Source organism: Larimichthys crocea, chromosome XXII (genome assembly GCF_000972845.2).
Source record: "Larimichthys crocea isolate SSNF chromosome XXII, L_crocea_2.0, whole genome shotgun sequence".
Taxonomy (NCBI): Eukaryota; Metazoa; Chordata; class Actinopteri; family Sciaenidae; genus Larimichthys; species Larimichthys crocea.
This window is the reverse complement of record NC_040032.1, coordinates 1,927,610-1,952,809: the sequence shown is the minus strand read 5'-3', so window position 1 is coordinate 1,952,809 and position 25,200 is coordinate 1,927,610. Positions and strand designations below refer to the sequence as shown.

General features: G+C 40.3%; 1 protein-coding gene across 10 annotated transcripts in view; it reads left to right on the top strand.

Annotated features, from left to right (window-relative positions):
* Positions 1–25,200, top strand: part of LOC104925370 (neurexin-2-like) — a 151,382-nt gene that overhangs the window by 36,003 nt on the left and 90,179 nt on the right. For 6 of the 10 annotated variants that reach the window (XM_019253158.2, XM_019253160.2, XM_027273351.1 and 3 more), the window contains exons 2-6: positions 9,235–10,389; positions 12,211–12,231; positions 17,692–17,721; positions 17,963–17,974; positions 22,491–22,792. In XM_019253158.2, coding sequence (XP_019108703.2) covers positions 9,687–10,389; positions 12,211–12,231; positions 17,692–17,721; positions 17,963–17,974; positions 22,491–22,792 — 1,068 coding nt within the window. In that variant the 5' untranslated portion in view covers positions 9,235–9,686. The remainder of the gene's footprint in view (positions 1–9,234; positions 10,390–12,210; positions 12,232–17,691; positions 17,722–17,962; positions 17,975–22,490; positions 22,793–25,200) is intronic. The other 4 variants (XM_027273352.1, XM_019253159.2, XM_027273350.1 and 1 more) reach the window with 2 other exon arrangements.

Below are 25,200 nucleotides of genomic sequence, written 5' to 3'. Positions count from 1 at the left end.
TGTTGATTTGGTCTTGGCAGATATGTAATCATTTATCTATCTCCAATGCACAACATTTCTCATTTTCCTCCCTTTACATTTCATCATACTGTGTGCCATTTCAGCTGGTGTTAGCTAGCTCTCTGGAGCTAACCAGCCACCAGTTTATGTTACTCATCCATAGACTCACTATATTATATATTATAACACACACAGTAATGTAAGGAGTTGCTATCAACACTGTTACGACCCGGCTCGTTTGGTGAGCCGTAACATAGAAAGGGATAAGAAATAACACGAAAAATGACACAGGCCCCAGGTTCGTCAGTTTATTTTCTTACTTTAACAAAAGGTGGTGAGGAAAAATGGAACAAAAAGGGTGCACGAGTGCTGTTTAAAAGAATAAATAAATATAACAAAAAGAGAACTCTAACAGAGCCTATTCTATACTAAGTCACTTTGAACAAAACCAGAAACAAAAACCTCACTTATCTAACTACTTTTATCAATAACCAAATAACATTGAAAACAGCACCCCTAAATCTAACGAATCTAACAAAAAGTCTCTTCATGAGTAATCAGTAACTAAATCAAACTAAACCCTGACCAATCCCAGAAATTCCTGCACCAACCTTCACAAATCACAAATTACGAGGCGAGCTTCTAAATAACACAAAACACAAAGCCACCATGAACTAAGAACGCCCAGTCTATTTAAACTGGATCTGGGATAGATGGTAGACTCCGATTGGGCAAACCACAGCCACATCAACCAGCCGACAGGGGACAGCGCTCAGGAAAGCGGTTTTAGCTCCAACACCGGGGACCAATCCTCGACAGGAGATTACACAGTCGGTTTTGCCTGGGGAACACAATAAACTAAACTAAAGCCGTAACAACACTAAAAATATAATTACAGCGGAACATACTGCTAAGCCAAACTGAATTCTGTGAACTGAAGGTTTGATTGAGCACTACTTAAAAACTCCTGGTCAGCCTTTGTTTGTTTTGCATTTGCCAGGTCTTTCTGTAGTCCCTTTGGAGGATAACAAGTGATTACAGAGTTATTCAGCTACTCACAATGACTATCATTGGATAATATTTTAAATATTCATCTGTGTAGTGTTGTCCATGGGGGAGGGAAAATCAGGGATGCAATAATGGGAGCTGAGATGTTCCCCATGTGTACTGTCTCCAGGAGAACTCAGATTAAACGTCAATAAATATCGAATTGATCTGAAGGCAGGACATTTTAAGAGCAGATATCCATTCTTAGCAGGACTCTTACATGCTCTGCTCCACACTTTGTCCTCTCTGCGTAAGGCAACCACACTCTGTGTATTTTCTTACTTTGTACTTTTCCCCTGGATATTCTCAAACAGATTTGTTGTGTGATGTTAGAAGTCGGAGAATCTCAAGGCAGATCGGAATAATGAAATGTTATGACCATAACTTAACGAGACAAAGATGACATCTAGTACAACCAGCACAAGCAATAGTGTGGGAAGGGGGAGCTGCAGCCTGGCTAGTGGCTGTTTAACGGCAGAACAATTAACTGCTAATGTGCATTCATTAAATATTATAAATAGTGTAACCGCACATCCCTACCCTGTAATTATTAAACATGCAACCAGACAGAGGCATAAATGATTCATTGTGAGACAGCAAACAAACCAAGTCTTTTACAGTCCTACTCTTAAATGAAAGCATAAGCTGCGAAAGCATGAAAATAGAATTTGAATTAATAATGATTCTAATTGAAAGTTTATGGAAATGGAGCTTTAAAATACAGATATGACATCAAAGTAGAGCAACTCATTGAGCATATACAAAAATCTGACTGAAAAAAAAAAACGTTCAGAATCTGGTTTAGCATCAGCTCATTATTCTATTTCGATCATTTCTCAAGACTGTGTAGGCGTGTCAGATGACGTTTTGATTGACAGCTCCCTCATGAGTACTGCCGTGGAACTCTAGCTGGCTTTCAGGCAGACTGAGTGAGAACAGAGAGGTTTTTGTTTTGTAGGACAACCGATGTGGATGATGGGTATGCAGAATTAATTACAATATAAATGAGAACAAAACCACGCCCAATTCAAACTCAACACTGAGAACTCACAAAACAATATTTATATGTAAAGACAATATTTTGAATGTGGATTTAAATGTATTCATAAAATGCTTTTTAGATGTTTTCTATATATGTAAGACCATAAATGGCAAAGTTTAAAGGCTGCTGTGGACTTGGGGTCCAGAGGCTTTAAAAGAACATTTGAGCTCGGAGACAAAGTTCCAAAGCAGCTCTTACATATGATGTGTTTAATCTCTAACACAAAGTTTCCATTAAGGAAAACAACCCGGCCTATGTAGGCCAAGCTCTTTGTTTCATAACAAGCCAAATGAGATTGAATTTTCAAATTGGTTAATTAAAAGTGTGTATCATTAGGACATTAGTCATTGTTTCTGTCTATGATTAATGGGAATAATTCTCGCAGCTCTTTTATCTGTCTCACTCAGAACATCTGAAAAACTTGCTATGAAAAAGAAATATGAATTTATGAAGCAAGGAACAGACACAGTTAGTTATATGATTTCTCCAAAAAGAACATCAAGATAGGAAACTACAGAGATTTTATTGATTGGCCATGCTTGTCATGTTGAAGTTTTATCCAAATTAACCAATAAAAATGATCCAACAGCATAATCTGTATTTTATATTACATGTATTTTATAACATGGAAACAGTACATAAATAAATGTATTCTGATATATCCTTGTTCTTCACTCTTCACTCTGGCATAGCAAGAGTGAGTTTGTAGGGTATCGTGGTAAATTCAGGGGAAGATCAGATGATTTAAAACAAGAACAGGGTTGGGATGGATGACTGCTCCTTTGAAATTACATTGCAAAAGCTCATAGGATTTGAGGTACAGTAACAGCTGCGTTTCACCCCATCAGAGACTAGAGATTATTTCTGTAATATTCATTTTTAGGGGAACTTGCTTTGACACAGTCAAGGGGAATCGTATGCTGACGCAAATGTGGTGCAAATGCTATAGATATGTCATTACTTCACCTTGGCAACCAGCGTCTCCGAATCATACCCTGTTTTGCTCCTAGCATCACTCAGTCTATGAGCACTAAGAACGAAAGAGGAATAGATTACAGAGGTGTGGTGAGGTGTGTGAGAAGTCGTTACTTGCAGCGCAACCTTTACTCAATGCACAGATCCGTGACAGACCCATGCTTCTAGTAGATTGGGCAAGCATATGGAGTGCAGTTTTTCCTACGTTCGCTCCCATAGGCCTGTTAAAATTGCTTTCATAGTCTTGCAGGCCCCATTTAGAGAATGACTCACCTCCAGTAGTCCTCAGATAGGAAAACGGATGTGTAAAAATGAGTTAAACTGCTGGGGGACAATGACCATGTAGTCCAGTGGGTACAAATGCAGTCTTCTACAATGCAAGCCTTGAATCCGCCTGTAGATATGAAGGATGATTTCAGAATACTTGCAGTTAATTGTAGCATTAATGACAAATGTATGCAACAGAAACATGCTGCGGGACAAGAAGACCTTGATCTTTGTCACCTACAGCATACTGTGAAAGGACTCTGCAACAGGCAATTATAGGCCTCATATATGGTACATGTCCAGGCGTTGTAAACAGTGCTGGAACCTAAAATATATGCACTAACTGCCACAGCACACCATGCACATCTCATGCACCGTCTATTATAACAGTTCATTATTGCTAATATCTTTCAGATTTATGAAGCAGACCTGCAGCAGATGACTGTGTTCATCATTTCCCCCGTAATTTCTCCTGTTTTGTTTTTTTCACCTGCTTATCCACTCAATTTTACGAAGCGATGCTTCAAGTTGACTACTGTGTTCACCGAAACATTAGAGTATCACACTATGATCCCTGTTGTTCAGTGTCAGCCGTGGATCTAAGTGAAAACCGTTATCTTCCATTCCCTGCAGTGTAGAGTTTCTGTAATATCTGCACATGCATAATCAGTAACTGTTGAACCTCCAGGCCCTTTGTCTGTCCCTCTGTCCTTCCCCAGGGTAGCAGGTTAGCTCGTAGTAGCATAAACTCACTGATGCTGAATTCAATCACCAGTGTAATGCTGGTCCTGTACAGATAAATCCTAAAGATGTTCCATTTAAGAGAATATATTGATTGAGCAGAGTAAGTTGGGGTTGAAATGATAATAGGTAGTAACCCCTCCATCACTGTGTACATACAGTAGCAGTCAAGAGTTTGGGCTCACCATCTTTTGCAATGTTTTTCTTCAGCTTTGCACACTCTTCTTTCAGTTAGCTTCATGAGGTTATCACCTGAAATTATCTAATTAACAGCTTTGCCTTTTCAAAAAGTGCAGTTGTTCAGAGTGTTAGGTCGTGTTGGCATACAGTAAATCACCATATTCATCTACTGTAGTAAGAACCACTTACTAAGTAAAAGGAAACATCAGTCCATAATTGCTACATCATGCTTCACAAAGTTCAGAAACATCTCAACAACAACTGTTCAAAGGAGACTGTGTAAATTAGACCTTCATGGTCAAATGCAAAGAAACCATGACTGAGGGAGAGAACTGATTGAATCAAAAAACACAAGGAACATTAGAACACACCAGTGAAAATCTGGACATTGGTCTGAAGAGTACAATTTTGAAAATTTTTATTCCAACTGCTATGTCTTTGTAAGATACAGAGAGTAGGTTGGTGTCAAATACACTATTATTGATGATGATTTATTCAAAATTCATGGCACACTTAGCCAGCAGACTCGGTAAGGGCTATTTGACCAAAAAGGAGAGTGATGCATCAGATGACCTAGCCTCAACAATTACCCAACCTGAACCCAACTTAGATGGTTTGAAATTAGTTGGACTGCAGAGTCAAAGTCATTAGCCAACAAGTTCTCAGTATATATGGGAACCTTTTCAAGACTGCTGAAAACCATTCCAGGTGACGACGACATGAAGCTGATTAAGAGAATGCCAAGAGTGTGCAAATCTGAGAAGTTTAAAGTAGTAAAATAGCATACAGGTAAAGTATACCAGTGTGTTGGAGTAAGCTTGAGAGCTTATCTTATGGCCCTGTGAAGCTATCCCTGAGACTGGTTGCTGCAGGATTTTATGCTGACAGAACGCAATTTAATGGCTGGACTTATTGAGGTCTTTGATGATTCTGTTGGCCTAATTCCTGCTCCATGGGGTGTAGTGGTCCTCTATGGACGGCAGCTCCTTCCTGGTGATGTGCTAAGCAGTTGCCATTACCCTCTATGGAGCCTTATGGTTGATGGGGTTGCAATTGTCATACCAAGCAGTAACGCAGCCAGCTAAGATATTTTCTCCACCTGGACCCACACTGAGGTTGTGTTGTCAGCACACTTCATAATGGTGTTGCAGCTGTGGATGGCCATGCAGTCGCATGTAAACGGAAGTCCCAATCTTTGGGTCAATTTTTCAGAATAATAGGCCATCCGAACAGAACAATGGCATGAAAATCAGTGTGCACACACAACTTGATTTTTCTGTCTTTACTTCATAACATATGCATCAGTATAACCTTACATAACTTTGATATATTAAATTATAATATCTCAGCAACTTAGCAACTGCCTATTTTGTCATTAAATTTGTGCCCATGAAACATGATTACCTAGCACCTGCAACATAAGTAGCATTTTGTAACATTACTGTGTAGCTGATCTCTATTTCATTGACTGTACTAATTGGCATGAAACAGTGCTGTCATCGTATATGGAAGGTGTTTTTTTCACATTTACTGTTGGTGTTTAGACTGACAAGTCCTTGGCGAGAACTAAAAAGGAAATAAAAAGGCTGAAAGACAAACGCTGGTTGCTATGTCTTGTACTCATTGCAATTGTTTGATGTTTGTCTGTCGTTAATTCTTAATTCTTAATAATCATAAGAAATACAAGTGTACGGCTGTCAACCCTACCAGCTGTTTACCACACTCTGAAACTCTAAAAAAAAACATTTTCTACATACTGTTGCCTTAAAGGTCTGTGATATCGATTTCCTTTAAAAATCTGAATGTTAGTGAGGGTAAAAATAAACACTTTCTTTTAAAATCCCATGACAATGTCTACTTAAGTTAAATCTGTGTGCAGAATTAAAGGTACTGCCATACTGTCATCACAAAGTCCCATTGTGTATTTTTCATCTGCCCTCTCTGTGTCAGCTAATAGTCCAAACAGGACTGGGTAATGGCTACTAGAAACATGAGGGATTTCAGAGATACAAATCAAACAGATAGTGAAGAATAAAAGACTAAAATACCAGAGAGATTCAGTTGTGGCTTTTTCTTTTTTTTTTAATAGAATTACATTATTATTTATGTCAGCGTTTAAAACAATCCCCTTCTTTAACCATATGAATGTTGCAGTTAGCAGGTTATGCCATGCATTGTTTGGATATCTGACTTGTACAATAATTAAGCCAAATGTAGGTTTCCTGACTCTGCTTGGCAGTTCATTAATATTTCTATAGAATATTTGACGTTTAAAATGGGTCTTCAACAAAAACAGCAGTCCGCTTTCAACCACTGGCCCTCGTCTCTGGAAAGGACCCCACCTCTGTAGACATTTTTAAGAGAAACCCTAAGGCATATCTTTTTAGCCTGGCTTTTATTCCAACATAATTCTAGTGAAAACCTCTCTAAATGCCATTGGTCATTGTTATGCCCCTAGAAAATATGTTTGTCAGTCTGTTTCAGCAGCTTAGTGTGGTTGTTTATTTTTTTTTTATAGCAACCTAGAACCAGTGCATGCTGCGAAACAAGACTAGAACTGCCAACTTCCAACTGCCGCGATCAGCTATGATCAAATGTGAGCTCTCTCAGCTGTCAGCTTCTTAGTTGATTGCTTCTCTTTCTCCATCTTTGCTATGGCAACGTCTGTAAGTGTTTATCTTGTGACATTAAGTTATCACTTATTTTTTGAGTTTTTAAGAATACCATGACGGTTAAGACGCTAGTTAGTTTTAAGTTAGTTTTATGTTTACTGCTGTTTGTCTTCATTAGCTTGATTGTGTTCCATCATATAGGTTACACAGGTACGTTAGTTAAGCGGTGCTATTTACCTTGATACTCTATGTTTAGCTTCTTTAATGATATATATCATTGGACTGTGTTACAGTTTCACAAGATTCCCAGTAAACTTAATAGAAGTGAATCACCTGTGTCCTTGAGTTATTTGTGTTTAAACTGATTGGAAACATTGCCCATGACAGCCATACTGTTTTACTTGTGTATCTGTATCTGCTCCTACATCATGGTGCATTTATCCGTACAATGAAATCTTAAAGCACAAGTTGCTTTTATCGAATGCTAATGGGAGTTGCAGCAGTTATCATGTGGTGAGACCGTGGAGCTGGAAGCACCACATGCCTCCTTCTTTTTACAATGTGTTGTTTGTCTAAATCAAAACAAGCTGACGTCGACCTCATACACACACCATACCTGACCCTGACAAATTGGAATTCATCCTGTGAGGAGGGTGTCAGTTTTTATGACCTTCCATGTTAAAGTTATTCCCATGATAAACCCGTCTATCTGAAGGGTTTTCTCCCAGCCTGGAGCATTCTGATACTCTGGGGAGGAGCTTTGATTTATTTGCTGTGATGCACTCTTTCTTTCGACATCTAACTCTAGCGAATAAACCCAACTGTGGCAGTCCCTCATCAGAAGGAGACCCAATAGAGACTGTAATTCCCTGCAGACTCAAGCACATTATATTTCTCTCTGTGACAGAGATCAAATTGGGCTACACTTGCACGAAATGCTTCTGCTCCGAATCGAGAAACGGCTATCAATGAGAAATATCTCGGTTTAACACAACATAAAGATTATTTCTTGCAGACAAATTTACTTTTTGGTAATTTATTTCAAACTCTGGGGCTTTAACTTGACAAATGATTGAGCTGAGTTTGTATTTATTGTAGACTGATAATGTCGGAGTGGATCAATATGTGTATGTACACAGTATCTGTATTCTTTTCTCTTCCTGAAGAGACAGGTTGACTTTGGTACATCTTGTGAATGTTAAAGAGCAGAAAGCTTAACATTCATCGCATACCCAGCTTTTTTTAAATTAAAGTTTGATCAGATGGGAGGTGTTATGGCATGCAGTATATAGGCATCCTTGACATCTACAGTGTTCTTCCACTCTTTTATGCAAATTATAAACGCTGCTGATTTTGTTTTTGATCACTTTTAATTGGATCACACAACAGCATTGCTCTTTTATGTGTTTTTAATAGGTTTTGGATAGCACTCGAGTTCCTTGGCACGGTGACATAAGCTATATCAGGCTGTGACTACACAGACAGTACTTATCTGAAGAATAAACCTGATATTGGTTTCGTTCTCTGGAGAGAAATTGTTGTTAATCATGAAAAGATAAATATATGCCACCCTCATCCATCAAACGCAAATTGTCTTTTAAAGCTACAGTTTCCCTGGACCCTTTTCTACAGGATGGCTAGTCACTTGTTGCAGTTTTTAGCCTCTCCGAATGGTTATAATGAGTCAGAGCAGGTTTCCATTTCAGCCAAAGACTGCTGCAGAACGTTGTTTGTGTCCTTAGGCCTGTGAGGCGCACCCTTTTTTTCTATGACAAAGTATTGACTTTTGTATTTGTTCGTTTGTTTGTTTGTTTCTAACACACAGACCTCTTCCTTTCATCACTTCTAGCCTCTGGCCTGCATGTGTTGTTCAGCTGCAGTATCTTAGTGTGAGCCTGGGGAGCACAGAGGGCATGGGGGGCTTAGAATCATTGAAGTTAGTTGGACCATGGATTGTACCAAACAACTGTGTTTTTTATTTATTTATTTTTATTGGCTTTTGGAAATAAGCACAGGTCTCAAATTAGTGAGACCGCCTACGATGTGAGGTGGGGTGTCAGGATTGAGATGCTACATGTGCCCTGGTTGCTGGAATCATAGCCACGATCTTTATGATAACCAGAAGTCAATGACATATTGTTGGTTATAACACACACAGTATACCAATGTGAACAACTGCTGAATATGTTTTTTTCTGAACTGTTAAACCTCCACATCTCTCTCATCTCTCATGACACCTCCCTGCTGTTTGATTTTTGTAATTAATTTGCCATGTAATTCATAATGACTATATATTATTTACATTTTTGTACCACCAGTTGTTGTCACTTTTCCAGCTTATTTATTCCACTTTCTTTTCTCATGTCTTAGGATGTTGGGAGGCTGAGAAGAATGAAGCCTGTACCTAAGCTGCGTGCCTAGCTAACCCATGGGGAACTGACAGGAACAGTGCTGGATGGAGGCCAAGACACTGGATGGCGAAGACGAGGAAGCACACAGTATTGTGGATCGCTTGTGTTGTTTGTTCTCTTTCTCAGCCGACCCAAAGTAGATGCAAAGTATTCTGCAATGTGCCTCATTTGTTCTTTCTGTCACGTGTTGCCCATGGAGAGATGGCAAAAAGAATAAAAAGGATAGGCAGCCAAGGATAAAGAATCTATTTTACTGCATGTGGGGGTTGCAGTTTTATTTCTGCAAATTTTAAGGTGATAACAAAAGACGTGTAGACACTAGATAACATTCTAACAACAACCTCACACTTTTGTTGGATTCATATGAATTAGAAAGCACAGGGGAGACAGTACTTGTAGATAGGAACCATCATGGGCAGGTGTAAAGGCAAGACCTCCTGGTTACTGTTGGTAGTTTGGCTGGTGTTAAGAGGAATAGCTTTGGAATATGAGGGTGTACCTGGTCAATGGACACGCTATGGTCAGTGGGATGCGAGAGCAACAGGTGAGCTCAGCTTTATACTGAAAACCAACGTCAGCAAAGCCCTGGTGCTCTACCTGGATGATGGAGGAAACTGCGACTTCCTGGAGCTTCTAATTGCAGAGGGGAGGCTCCAGATGCGATTCACCATCCATTGTGCTGACCCAGCCTCCCTGCACACAGAAACGCGTATCAACGACCTGCGCTGGCACAGAATCCTTCTCTCTCGTAACTACAGAGAGACTAAGCTGGTGGTGGACAACGAGGAGAAAGTGGCCGAGGTGAAGTCCAAGAGAAAAGAGATGGTAGTGGCCAGTGACCTGTACGTGGGGGGAATCTCACCTGATGTGCGCCTCTCCGCCCTGACGTCAAGCACTGTTAAATATGAGCTGCCGTTCCAGGGCCTCATAGCCAATTTAAAAGTGGGCGAGGGGCTACCGGTGTTGTTGGATGGTCAAGCTGTTCATAGTGATTTGGAGTACATATGTGCCACACACTCCCCGTGCAGCAACAAAGGCCTGTGTTCCATCAACCAAGGAGAGGTCGTCTGTGACTGTATCAACTCCAGCTACAGGGGAAGGTACTGCCATGAAGGTGAGGAAAAGATCATACTCTTGTTAGTAGCAAAATGTATTTTTAGCCTCAGTGTTTTTTTGCTGACTTTATTTCAGTTTGTTTGTATTGTTTCCCTGAACAGTGGCCTTTGTGTTCACAGGATAATGTTCAATGCTAAAAAAAAAATGTAGTGGAACAATAACACAACAAAATAAGCATAAAATAAAGTAGTGAAGAGTCACAGAGTTGATGCAGAACAGAGGCATTTCATGTAAAATCACTTGGTAATATCTGTCTAGAGCCACTTTAACAAAATTTTATCCCAGACCACCAATTAAATATGACCAATATAAATGATTTTTTAATCTTTAAAATTGTGATCTACAGCTTACCACAGATAAATGTGTAGTCCATTATGATTTGTTTGTCAAATGGCTTTTTTGTGTAACACTGATGTTTTTTGGCTACTATGGTTAAAAACTACTTATTAATATCCCATTCTAAGTATACGGCCGAAACCCTCACTGACTCCAGAGAACAATCAATAAAGCCCACTTTAAAAGCAGTCCAGGTCAAAGTATAATACAGCAGTGCTGCTCAGTTAGTGTGAGTCCAGCTTTCTCTGCAATTACTTTCGCAAGTCATCGAGGATAACAGCTTGCTAATGTGACAGATGTTTGCACGTTTCCAACACAGGGATATTTCACAGGCTACCAAATGGATTTTTTTTTTTATTCTGGGAAGTCTACAAAACAGTAAGGACAGAACCAAGCAATTTAAAGTGAGATTGGAAATTCCTCACTACTTATTGAAAAGAAAATGAAAAGATGTTTTCCACTCTGCCGTTTCCTCCCTATAATAATACGTCTTTGGCTTGAAAGCCCTGCAAGCTTTTTCCATAAATGCAGAGCTCATGGTTGTGACCTTTTGTACAAAAAAGTTATTTTTATGTGTTTGTCTGTTGTTGTCTCCTTATTAACCACCCAGCCAAATTTGAATGATTAAAAATATCGCCAAGTTTATGAAATTAAATGTCAAAACCAATTTAAAATAAGCAGTATTCTCAGCTCCAGGACTGTGGGGGTGTGTCCGCTGAATTGAAACCACACCCACTCGTGGAAGCAGTCAAGCAGCAATTTTGAAGCGATTGAAACATGTCAGTTCAGAAAATTACATGACTAACTTTGAAACACTCTGAGCGAGATAAATTAATGTCTGTCTCTCTGCTATGAGTGCAGGGGTATGCTCAGGGTGGCTTCAGCGTGTCATCAAGCCACCGTTTAGGTCCGCCCACAAAATCCTGGACGTAAAACTAGTGAAAAACCTCTAACTTCACATTTCAATAATATATCATTCAAAGTTCTTTTCACATGTTTTCAGAACTATTTTCCAAGATATTTAATGTATTTTGAAAGAAATCTCGGTATTGCCTTTACATAGACTTTAATGACAACTGTTTTGCCTTATAGCAAAATCATTCCACAATATTGGAAGTGAATATCAGAATGCCTGAAGTAGTCTTTGGTACTTTTGATCAATAAAAGTACAAACATTCACAGACAATTGATCAAAAGACTGACTAAGGGGTGTCGACTAGCTCAGTTAGTAGAGCGTCCGCCCCATGTACGAATGCTCGGCAGCGGCCCAGGCAACAATAAAGCTTGAGAGAAGGCCAAAAAAAAAAAAAAAAAAAGACTGAGTAAAAAAAATCACCATTTATGTGCAAAGTTTTATTAGAAACATGAAATGAAACATAAAATCTGTGTCAGTTATGATGGAAACAGTGGACTGGTAGCGTTTTAATACTTCATACCCGTAGTCACCATTAAAAATGCCTGTTTTTTCTTCATTCTCCTGCAGCTGTCCAGAGAGAAGTTGAAGGTAAGACAATGCATTATATAATGAACATAATGATGAGTGTAATTTGTTTTTCATGATGCTCTTATTTCCAGAAGCTATTATCACAGCGTCAGTGTGTGAGACTGTGTGCGCCTATTATCAGGTTGTTATTGTCAGTTTGGACTGCAGTTCTGACATCCAACAAATTAAGCTGAAAGAAGATATACTATTACTGGTCACGAGGTCACTAAGCATAAAGCGCCTAATGTGCTGAATGTTCATTGTATATATAATCAGTGCATTCAAGGTGACTGAAGAGGTGTGCAAAGTACGTGGGTGCCGAACAATATCCTGCATTACAGAGAAAAAATGACTGTATAGAGATTCTTTGTTTTATTTTTTTGTAACTTCTGTATTTTTCCTCTTTCTTCAGTGCATTTTCTTCGTCTGAGCTACTGCATAATCTTGAGGTTTACTAAGTAATTATGCAATTATGCTCAAAGGTCAATATGTGAAGGAAACCCAGACATCTTGGTATAAATTGTTGATATTTTTTAGTGCATAGTGCATTTAATTTATTTCCATAAGAGGGACAAATCTCCTTTGGCAGGAAAAGAGACGTTTTGTTTGCTACTGGCAACGTTTAAACTGACCACAGCTCAATTGGTATCGGTTTCTAATGAGGTGCACATACAGTACTGAAGCTGAAATGAAGATTGAATGTGCGGAGGGAGATTTGTTTAGACGGCATCAGAGCGAGACATCCATCTTCCCAGTAAGGACGCTGGTTCTGGTGAAAGGGCAGCCAACAGGCCCAGGAGACCAGCACAAGATGCACTGAACCAGTGCGCATTATAAATCACCGTTACTGACTCAAGATGCACCTGCTCTCCGAAAATTCTGCTTCTGACACCTAAGTTTGGCCTTTAAGAGCAAAATACTAAAATGTTATTGCCTTCATGTCTGCAGAGTACGAGTGTGTACTCTGTTGTAAATAATATTATAAAGAGTACGGTCTGGCCCTGTTCTAAATGAAGTGTCGCATGTCACTTCTGTTATGATTAGGTGTAAATAAAATTGAATTAAATTGAAAGATCAAAAGGCATTGGTGTAAACATCATATCAGATGTAATATTTTGTTAAAGATGATACATGTTTTGGTATAGATTCTCAACGCTGGGTTTGAAACAGCACAGAAGTCCGGCTTAGTGACTGTGCTATCTGGTCGCACGCTTCAGTAATAGTTAATAGGTTTCATCTCGGCACAATTTCCAAAAACAGACATTAATCATTCTTAATAAGAGCAGAGATGGCATGGCTCTGCTCACACGAAAACGGCAAGCATTATTAAATGACATGCTGCAAAGAGAGAGCACATCAGAGTGTTTATTGGATTAAAGCTTGACATGGAGACAATCCTCATTGCCAAATGCATGAAAACAACAATGACACCAGCGAAATCACACTCACCAGATGCCTTTTCCTTCTGTCTTTTAAACAACTCCACTCGGCAGCAAGTCTTTGTTGTCCTTGCATTGACAGAAATAGACAAATTTATGCATTAGCTAAAGTGCCTCCTACCCCCAGAGATGGCAAAGATGGTAACCTATATGCTATATTTGGTTTTGGCTGTGGGTTTTAAGTGGTGCAGGAATTATCTTTATTTGTCTGGAGAAGTACTTTAAGGCAGTGAAAACCTTTTTCACAGCAGGTGGGTCTTCTGAGTTGTTCATCTACAGTATGCAGCATGTGGGCTCTCGTGGATCTGTGTGGACAGAAGCCGTGGCGGGGCATGCTCTAATGCCAAAAGAGCGCCGGGTCCTCTGATGTATTGTGAGCGAAAAAAACAGGTCTGTGAACGAGAGATAAGGAGGCAGACGCAGAACAGAGATAATCCTCTCAAACATATAGGAAAACTTTACATAGCTCACGCATGCAGAGTGCAAACATGGTCATTGTTTTGTGTAAGCACAGTGATGACACACTCAGAACTGCAGGGTTGACGAAGAGAGCTTAGAAATCATCTAATGAAAGGACTCCACCGGTCCTGGTGGGCTTGCATCTTCCAGCAGCAGTGACCTTGGTCTAATTCTCCTCATTACAACATGCTCCATAATCCTAATTTTCAGGCAATGCTGATTTTCACAGGCGCTCACAATAATGACTGTGAGGTCTTTCAACATGTGCATCTGTCTTGTCGCTGTATTTCTTTAACTGAAGTACTTAGATAGCCGTGTTTGTCTTGTTAGAAGCATTTTCAAGCAAGGTCAGTCAGTCATAAGCAATTATAGAAAAATGATATCGAGATGCTTTTTTTATTATCTCCACCAATAAATTATTTTCATTTATGGAAAAATTTATAGCTTCAGATTTTTAGAGATTTCTTTCAGTGACGATACAAAAAAAAAAAATCAAGAAGGAAACATGTCTGTTAATATATCGACCCTCTGGTGGACCTCAATACATACTATGCCTTCTTTCTGAAGCTGTTTGTTCACAATAAAAACCTTTTCACGTATGTCATTTATTTTGTGCTGGTTTGACAGCACTCGGCACATCACATCCAGAGAAAAATCAGTCAGATATAAAAAAAGAACGAAAGACAAAAGCAGGCTTTTTGATTCTGAAATACTGTTATACAATGAGTCAAAAGGATCAACATTTTGATAAAAATGAGCTTCCCACAAACATTTATACTTATATGTTTGATACTGTCATAGTCGCCTCTTAATTTAAAAATAAAAGTTTGGTAGATGACTGGTAGGAAAAACGGTTTATTTTCAGGCTTTGCCCTCAAATGGGACTCTCTCTATAGGTCTAGCCAGTTATCTCTGCTTTTACACACACTGAGATTTGAATGCAAGTCTCAGCCAAGTAGTTTGAGTGTATTCAATGGGTAGCTGCAGCATCAACACTGCTCCTCATCCACTTTTCTTCAACTCCTTGAATGACAGCTAGTCAAAGATGAGTTTCTAAGCCGAGGAATGTGTTTTGGTCACCTGGCATCAGTCTCATTTAGACAGGGATGAATTAGTCCGGCCTGTAGGATAGGTTTTCCTTACCCCTCGAAAAAAAGGTCACAACCTGAAGTGTGTGGTCATTAGACGTGTGAATTATTTGTGTCAACCCTCCTTTCTCCAGCTCCACAGAAATCACTGGGGTTACACTAGGCAATCCCACATGATGACACGATGGCCTCTGGTTTTGTGACGCCTTCTTCTTATAAGTTGGATAATAGAAATCCTACTGCTGCAGCTCCTCACATGGACAAAGGGACAGGAAATGGAAAGAGATTCTACCAGATAGCCTCCCCCCTGTCTCAGATGCCAGTGGCTTTCAGCCTGTAGTTGCTGAGTGTGTTTTTGTCACTTGATGATAAACAAGCCTCCCTTTTAGCCCTTGTTACTATTGCCATGTTACAATTGTCCCTTCTCTTGTCTAGCAGATGGGCAGAAGATACAGACACAAGAGGAAGATGAGCTCAAGTCCATTCAGATCTCAGTTCCGTCCGGTGAGAATGAGATCACCCGAGGGGTGATGAATAGAAGGGGAGGTAGCGCTGTTTACGCCTCATGTGCACACCGGCTCTTTGTCTGCTATGTTAGACAGGGTTGTGGCTGAATCCTGTCTAAGCAGAGGCTCAGTGTGGCCTGTGTCAGCATGAGACCGCATCAAAAGCCTACGTGTTGGCAGCCAAGGACCCTCTCAGCAATCATGTCCATTCTACACTAAGAGTTGCAGCATGACCAGCTTTGTTTGAGTGGATCATGTGGAGGAGATTGGTACAACAGCAACCTACGCCTACCTTCCTAATGACTGAACTGGGAGTGCTGTACGTGCCTTATAGTGCCAATTGCCTGATGAGAGCTGTGTTGGCAGACACAGTGGGACTCGTGTGCTCAGCAGAAATATTTGCATGGTGTCATTTTTATCTCCTTTATGGAGATATGAGTAGCAGGTGAGGTACAGTTGACCTATTGAGATATCTGTCTGTGTTTGTGCTGAGCACAGGACGCAGGAGTGAGAGACACAGCCTGGTGCTGCGCCCAAAACATAATCAAGTTTGGCTTTGATTGCCGATGTGTGCGCTCTGGCAGCTGGATTTTTATACACCGTCACCCGCAGCTGCTCAGCAATATCATGTGATTGATAGGTTGCAGTTTTCAGTTTGCTTCCAGAGATTTATGCTTATTTTAATCTGCCGTTGCTTTTTGTTCCCAGTATAACCGTCAGAGTGCTGTAATCATCAGCAGTACATTAGTTGGGAGTATACTGTGTAACAGTGTTATGCCAATAAGTCCTGTTAGCCCTCTGTATCCAGCACAGTAACAACAATAAAGCGCCACAGTGACCCGGGTTTGATTCCAGCCTAGGTCCTCTGCATGTCATCCCCCCTCTCTCTCTCTCTCTCTCTCTCTCTCTCTCCCCCTTGCTGAATTCTATGTCAATCTCTCCAGCTGTCACTGTCCAATAAAGCAAAACATGCCCAACCCAATAAACCTACTGAACTCCATTATATTAATCAGGGGAGACAGTAAATGAAGTAAAAATGATTGTTTATTATAACAGAGAATTGATTGAAGCCTTGACAAAAGTATTTGGAGAATAAAGGGAGATTTTTTAGATCAAGGGGCGTTGGCCTCGAGCGGCATCAAGATAAATCCCCACTATGAAGTCCAGAAGCTGGTGTTGGTGGCTGATAACTCAGCTGAGGTTGATGTCTGATGAAATGATGAAGCTGATGAAGATGATGGAGATGAAGAAACTGCAAAACTGGGCGATCGGCAGGTGGAGGGTGTGCATAACAGCAGCATGCATGTACTGGAAAAACAATGACGTGAACAGCTGAAAAAATGATTGACAGTCCCAGATAATGACAGAAAGAAAATTACTGAGCATGTGTGAGAGGAGTGAATAGTAGGATTATAAGAGAAACAGACTACAGACCATAGCATGCATCCGAGCTTCATGTGGTGAATAATCTCAGGCGATAAGGCAATCACCTTTACCCTTTAATTAAACTCATATAGAGGGTTCAATAGGCTTACGTGGATTTACTACATACATGCAAATGTCAGTGTGTAGAGATGAGTGGCTAAGCCTTTAGAGACCTGATCATAGGACTAGTGTTACCATGAGTAACCTTTGCGATATGAAGCAGGATTTATGTATATCTGATACATTTCAAAGGGTGTCTGCATCAAGTAAACATACAGTATGTGTTCCATTTAGAAAAAAGCATCTGTGTGTGCAACTACCTTTCAGGGTTGCGCCAATCAAGATGTTTTTTTTCTTTCCTTGCCTTCCCTCTCCTCCCTTGAGATGTTTGTCTGTTTTTAGTTTGATTTCCCCTTTATGTTTGAGTTTGAACTTTGACATCCGTTCCTACCCCAGGATGTCTGTCACAAACTGCAGTCCAACATTGTGACAATGCTTTTGTTCTCCCAAACCTCTTTATGAACTTCCTGTTTTCGTATCCTTTTTTCTGTTCTTTCCCTCAAGGTCTGGCGCACCTGATGTTAAACCGCCAAGGTATGGGGTCTATTGGTTTGCTTTTCCTTCCCAGCCACCTGATCACAACATTTCCCTTCCCCTGAAATCATTTTAGTTAACTGTGCTGCACTAATATTTCCTCTCCTCTTTTTTCATATACTTGCCTATTCGTTTTTTGCTTCCTGTCATGTTATGCTCACCACTCACTCAATTCTTGTCCGTCAAATCCTTGTCCTGACCACTGACTGAGCTACTGGAACATCACCTTTGACCTCTACAGTTTTTCGCCAAGGTAATGCATTTATGCTCATAGCATCTCTTCGGTTTGGTTTCATGGTGTTTTCAAAGGAAAAAAACAGGTGTCACGAGTAAAGAGTCATAAAATACAAAGAAGCATCCACAAACATACTGTTATTAGTGAAATGAATTTAGCATTCTCAAAGCTTTTGTACAGAAATTTGATTTTCATAACTAGAAGATAGTGATGATTTCTCAAATGTGCGATCATTGGTTTATTTACGATCGCTCCTCAGTGGGTTGCAAATGACATTCTCTTGAAATGATTTCTGCATTGCATTAGTGCTAATGTGTTGAATGATCTTATGCACGGATTGAAGAAAATACTGTAGATTGACAAGTTTCTGCCAGTAAACACTCAAGAGTCAGCGAGAGATGTGGTGACCTATTGTTGTTCGGGGAAACAAGCATAGTAACACACTCAAGAACAAGCTAGGATATATCATTTTACACACTCCCTAAACTGATTTAAACTCGAGTGCTGAATAATATCTGAATTCAATTAAAGCTACAGTCATGTGATGTAAAACAATGGAGGAAAAGCATTCATCCAATGCATTGCTAGGTAAAACATTTGGACATGACAGAAAAGGGACATTATGACTGAACAGCATGGGTAACGCTGACCTACATGGGGTCTGCTCTGTGTTCCTCTGCCACGTGTTGTGAGATTCAGATAAAAGTCCACATCCTGTCTCCATGGCAGTCAGTGTTGTATCTAAACATAGAGACTTGGCTTGGATGACCCATTCTAACAATATAATACACTGCTCAAGTCCTCATTTTCCTTATCACCAAAATGTTCCTGAAGGTCTAATCAGGATAGAAAATGTTTTCTTGGTTGAAGAACTAATATTTGACCAAAAGAAGCAGAAGACTGTTTTGTTATTGCTACAGCTCCTATTAGGTACATCGAAACTATATTCATTCAAAAGCAGATTCTGTTTTCAGTATGTATCAATATGTATACTGAATATATGAATATGCTATACTATAAATAATTTATACATGTATGTATCTTGTATGTCAGCTTTGAATGTTTTTCTCCCTCCCATGGAACACCAAACAATGAAAATGGGGAAAAAGAGCGTGTGGTGGTGCACTGGGTGATGTTGGGTCTCTGTAAATAATATACTGTATGACGGGTACAGTCAAGACCTGATTTATATGGAAAGTGTCCTGTGATAGCTTCTGAAGTGAAGTGAATTAAATGTGGGTGTTCTGATATACATTTTCTGGTGTAAATGATGATGAGCTAATATCAAGGTCATTTACAGTAGATGAAAAGATCGAAGTGAAATTTCACAGTATGATAACAACACTTTCTCAGCAACTATAAATGGACAGCTCGAGGCCGACTATGACTGAGACATTATAGATTAAAGTCTGGATTCTTTGGTTGCTCGCTTTGGGACAAACCTGTTCACAGAAGTAGTAATCAGTCTTTACAAGACCAAAAAGATGTTCAGTTCAAGCTTCTACTTGAATTGATGGGCGTGCTGACAGAACAATGCAGTTGGATATGCTGTATGATTAACTTTGTTTGTTGTACTAGAATAACAGTGATGTATCGAATGTTTAGTCAGACAGTAAGTGCATCCTAAAGGCCAAACACAATGTGATCTGTCATGAAATGAAGCCTAAATGTGATTGCTCCATTTCATGCATCAATAAGAAGTAGTTAGTAATTGATTGCACAATGAAGATTCACAGAAATAAAGCCTCTAAGCAGGCGTAGCACGGCTACAATTATTAACAATGTGCCGTACGTCTGAGTTATATACACATGAGATGTCAAGGTTTTATACAGCCTTATAATGTTTGATCAACTATTAGTAAGTAACTTAGTAACTATAAATTATTTTCAGATTAATTCAAACTGCTGTATTTAAGTTCATTAAAAGCTTTTTGCAGACTCAAATAGATTCAGGAGTTTCTGCTTCCATCCTGTGTGTACACGGTAAATGGTGAGATTATTCAGGCACAGGTGTAGTACACTGAGCACTTAGAGTGCTTATGCACATCTCTGCCTCCAGACCAGTTTTGAACTGCTGCCCCACTATGCACATGCCCACGCTGCCTGACTTAGTTGGTTTAGATGCAAACACCTGAAAACTGACTCCCACCCCTGCCCCTCCCCCCCCGAGTAAGAGATGAAGTCAGCAGTTGCCATCTGTGCCCCAGGCTTTTGAACCACTTTGAAATTAATCAGCTGAAAAGCTTAATATTAATGACCGATCTACATGGTGCAGCTACTACAGCACAGCGCCATTGTAACAGTGACTGGAACAGGTGGGCTAAGAGAAGGTACTAGCCGATAATGTCTTCCCACCTCCCTCTACAGTGTTTGATGTGCATCATGCTGTGACAGTTAGCAGCTAATTTATAGCTCTGAGCCTCTACCTTTTACAGTGAATCCTCCTTGGACGTGGGCATAGGGGCAACACTGCCTGCAACCTGTACTATTTTAAGGCTAACTTGCCAGTGTTCAACTAACACCCAGGATGCTGTAGCTCCCTCCATATTTATAACGGCATCGTTTTATGGGTTTAAAGCAGGAGGTGCAAGGAAGGAGGAGAATGGGTGATCTATAATGCAATAGAGAGTGAGGAGTAGCACAAAGCAGAGAAGTAGCATACATGTAGAGAGTCTCTGTTTTCTGCCAATATAGTTGTTTGGCGCAATTTCCTTATAGCTGCAGCCAAGGTAGAAGCAGAAATGTGCGTAACAGCTCCAGCAGCATCTCTTCACAGGGTGTACTGACTGACTGACTGTGGCTCTGATGGCATTTCCCACCGAGTTAGTGCCAAATTCTGTCTGGTGTCAGAACAAACACAGCCTTTTCACAAGCTGCTAAACATTGTTGTTTGAGACAATGGGCCACCTCCTTGGTAAACAGGAAAGCAGAGATATGGCCCATTGCCTTTCTAGCCACCCATACACTTCCACTGATCCCTCAAACATCTTCCAGAGGGGCTTCAGGGTCATCTGCTAGTGATGTCTTCATTATAGAAAGATTGTAATGACAGAAAGATTATTGTGCAGGATGTGCCAAGAACATGCTCTTGTTATGTGGACTAATGAGAAAACCTTTCTTACATGAGATTCAGTGGTAGCTCCGTCTGTGGAGTTATCAGCTGGATACGTGAGCACTCATGCTTTGCTAAATTAGGCCACAACACCTGTGGTTTACCATAATCATTTTTTCTCAGCCACTTACCTTGCTTTCAGTGTTCACCATGTTGACTCTCTACCTTAGGTTTACATCTCACCTAACATCAGTCAATATCAATAGCCTAACGAGCTGCTGCCTGCTCAGTAGCTGAGTAACTGCACTGCTCAAACAATTGAGACTAATAGGTCCACTGATCCTCCTGGCTTAAATTGACCCTGGAGTTCAGATGCTGACATTTACTGTACAAGCAAACATAGGCTTAAGGGACAGCTTATCCGTCGAACTCGAAACTGCTTGCTCAGTAGCTTTGAGGCCGCAACTTACAAACAAGCAAAGGAACGGCTGTCTGTACTGAAACAGCCCATTCATGAGATCAAGAACTGTGCTACGCAATAGTTAATGTTACTCCCACGGTTCATTGTAATGCTAAGTTACAAAGGTTGTTTTATCGATTGATTATTTGTTGTCTCTCTGTCTGTATGTCTGTCTGTCAATTTTAAAAGCTTTCTCTTGTAAGTAGTTGTTTTGTTAATTTTGTGGAATTCCAAAAAAAGATGAAACAGCGAAAAGGCAACATCTTCCGTCTGCTCTGAAAGTTGCTTTTACTGGAACAGTTGGGGAAATTGTGTGAACCATCACATTTTAAAATGTCACCGGAAAGCATAATGCATTATTTTGTACTTCTGTTATTGTCAACAAATCTTATGAAAACACCAAAACCAACAATGTATTCGCCCGTCTCTCTATACTTCCAGACAGCTGGGCTTTGTAGTCTTTAACAAACTTTAGTCAAATAGAAGTAAGTGGTGCGTTTGTTAGCAACCATATTCAGGTGCAGATGTGCTGCGCTACTGAGTATTTACAGCACAGGGATGATATGTGTGGGATCGAATCAAAGTAAACTACACTGCCCATATTTAATGTGTATCTAATGAAGGAACATGACACCCAGTGCAACACTGTGGTCCACAAGTGTCCTTCTTTGGAGGTCTGTGGAACAGAGGCAGGAGGTGCATTAGGCTCTGGCCACACAGACAGCACTTTTGTGGGATTTCTTGACAATAGTAAACACAGAATATCACAAGACTTTAATGTACGACGCATAGAAACATTTTATTTCCCTTTGACAGTACATTCATCCATCAGAAGGTACTGTAATTTTGTAGCATATGTGAATACCACAGATACACACATGGTGCTTCAAGTCTTTAGTCTTGTTTAACTAACCAAATCTATGTCACTCAAGTAGTGAACATACAGTACTGTGCAGTAGATGCATCAGATTTGAGTCTGATGACTAGAACAAGTATCTAACATGTTTCTCCTCCCCTCTTAGGGCAGGAGCAGTCAGTGGCCACCTTCAAAGGCAATGAGTTCTTCAGCTACAACCTCTCCCAGACTCCCATTCAGAGCAGTTTGGATGAGATCACGCTCTCCTTCCGCACCCAGCAGAGGAACGGCCTGCTGCTTCACACGGGGAGGTCGGCTGACTATGTCAACCTGTCCCTGAGGAACGGAGCCTTGTGGCTGGTCATCAACCTGGGCTCGGGTGCTTTCGAGGCACTGGTGGAACCGGCCAGTGGGAAGTTCAATGACTACGTCTGGCACGATGTTCGAGTGACACGCAACCACCGTCAGGTGTGTATACATCCGCTGCCTACTCCCACGCTTTTCACTCACAGGAATAATAAACTCTTTGTAAAATGTGTAGATTTAATTGAGCCTGTCATCATGCATGCTGTAATTTCAGTAGCAAGGAGAAAGGAACTTAAATTACGTCCAATCACGGGGTGTCGTTTAGTTCAGTTGGTAGAGCATCTGCCCCATGTACAAAGGCTCAGTGCTTGCTGCAGCGACCCAGGGGTCGATTCCGACCTGTGACTCTTTCCCGCATGTCATTCCCCATCTCTCTCTCCCCACATTTCCTGTCACTCTTCAAGCTGTCTCTATAAAATAAAGCTAAAAAAAAGGCCAAAAAAATCTTGGAAAAAAAAAGAGAAACCAATTACTCATTTGTATCTTGCGGGTACTAAACTTAATAACTAGATAATTATCTTGGATGAAATTCCTATGAGGTCCAAGTAATACCAGCCCTGTGAGAATAGGGTTTCAGTAGTTATAGTCCCCGGTAGTGTAAACACTGACAGACCCTGTGTTTCTGTTGAATGTTCAATATTTCTGCTCTGATAGACTCCCTGCCTCCAATTTTCTACGTTCTGATAGGTATTACAAGCTCATATTAGGTCAATGCCCTCTTTCTCATGAAATAGATTGCTTCAGTGGAAATCACAGAGTCCTTTTATAATCAGGCTACTTGTGTTTTGTTTTTTTTCCTGCATCCACAAGACTGCTGTGAAGGTCTTTTTACCATATTGAAAGCAAGACTCAACTCATGCAGCAATATCCGTCATATTTATGTATCCTGCAGTAGTGAAGAAGTCTCTAGAGCCTGGAGCCCTTTTTTTTCTACCTTTATGCAACAGTACAGTTTCAAATTTTCAGATTTTGATGAACTCTGCTTGAACAAAAAGCCAAGAACACATTTTTGTGGCCACTGATTTAACTTTGCAGCAGTACCAGAGAGGTCATGCTGAGCAGATATATTAATGAATATAGGCATTGCATGTGTCAGATATTGTACTGCTATATGTACTGTACTGTACTCCAGCCAAGTTCAACCAGGGCCTTAGGTCTGTTATTTGTTCATTTGTCTGCTGGACAGAGGACAGTGCTGAGATTCTTAAACTACAGACTGCCAGGATGTGCCTGTTACATAAAATGCTTCCCTGCTGACACACTTCTTTAGCTGCAGTCGCAGCTTTGTCTCATCATACGTTAAGTTACTGTACAGCTACAATAATCATGATTTTTTTTTATATTCATACTGAAGTCCTGTTGTCACTCCTCTTTTAGCTCTGGTCTCTACCAACTGACTTTTCAGCTGCTACATGTGCCACTATAACCAGGCTTCCATCTCTATGAATATGACAGTAGGAGCAGGAGCAGTCAGTGATGCTAATTCAGATCAGGTGTCATTTTACCATTGCAGAACAAGTGTGTGCAACTATGACAGTTGGTTTTGAGGGGTGGTTTTTGCAACATGTTGGTCATGAATATGACACTAATATGCTCAAATGGTCCAGCTTATATCCTCTTTGGATAAACATGTACCCGCTGTTGCCAATTTGAAAAGCGTAATACATATTTTTGGAGTATAAACCCGGTGTCATGCTTTTTTCAAAGTGCTTTTGTGCTTCAGCTGTATGTGTTGAATATCACAAATTGTATCAACTCAAGCAGAGCTCCTTTGAGCTGTGTGTAATGTTCCTGCTCAGGAAGAGCATTTAAAATATCTGCAAACACACTCTCTGTGAATGTTTTCGAGCAGAACATTGAAACCTGAAATTGTGCTTCTGAAAGTAAACATAGTCCAAGCATTTTTGAGCCAAATAAAGTGATCACTTACAAATTTGCTTAAACCATAACTAAACTAAATATTTCTCTCTCCACCAAGCTCTGCCACATGCGGGGCATTTAAATGTTTCATTTCTTTGCTAGAGTCAGACTCATTTTCTATCTAACTGTCTCCTCATCACCAATATATTCTGAACCTGTCACATTAACCTGCATATAAAGTTGCAGCCTCCTCCACACCTATTTCCTTCCCCTAGCTTCCAGAAGAGCGGCAATCCAATGTCACTTATGCTTTCAGCCATGCATTTGATCCCTGTGTAAATTGCTTTCCTTTCAGATAAGTTACCTCTCTGACATGTAGATAGGGAGAACTGTAACCCGCAAGAGAATGCTGGTGGAAACATTTTATCAGATCGGGTGGTGCTTTACAGGCTGAAATTCTTCCTCTATCTCATCTGACTTTTCTTTTACCGTTGTAGGCAAAAGGATTGGTGCTTATTCTCTCTCCTTTTCTGACCCTTATTAATGATGCATCCCCATATCCATGGGCTGGACAGGACACACTAACATGCACACACATTATCTGTTGCTGTAGTCAATTATTACTGTAACTCCTAAGCCCCACTGACAGT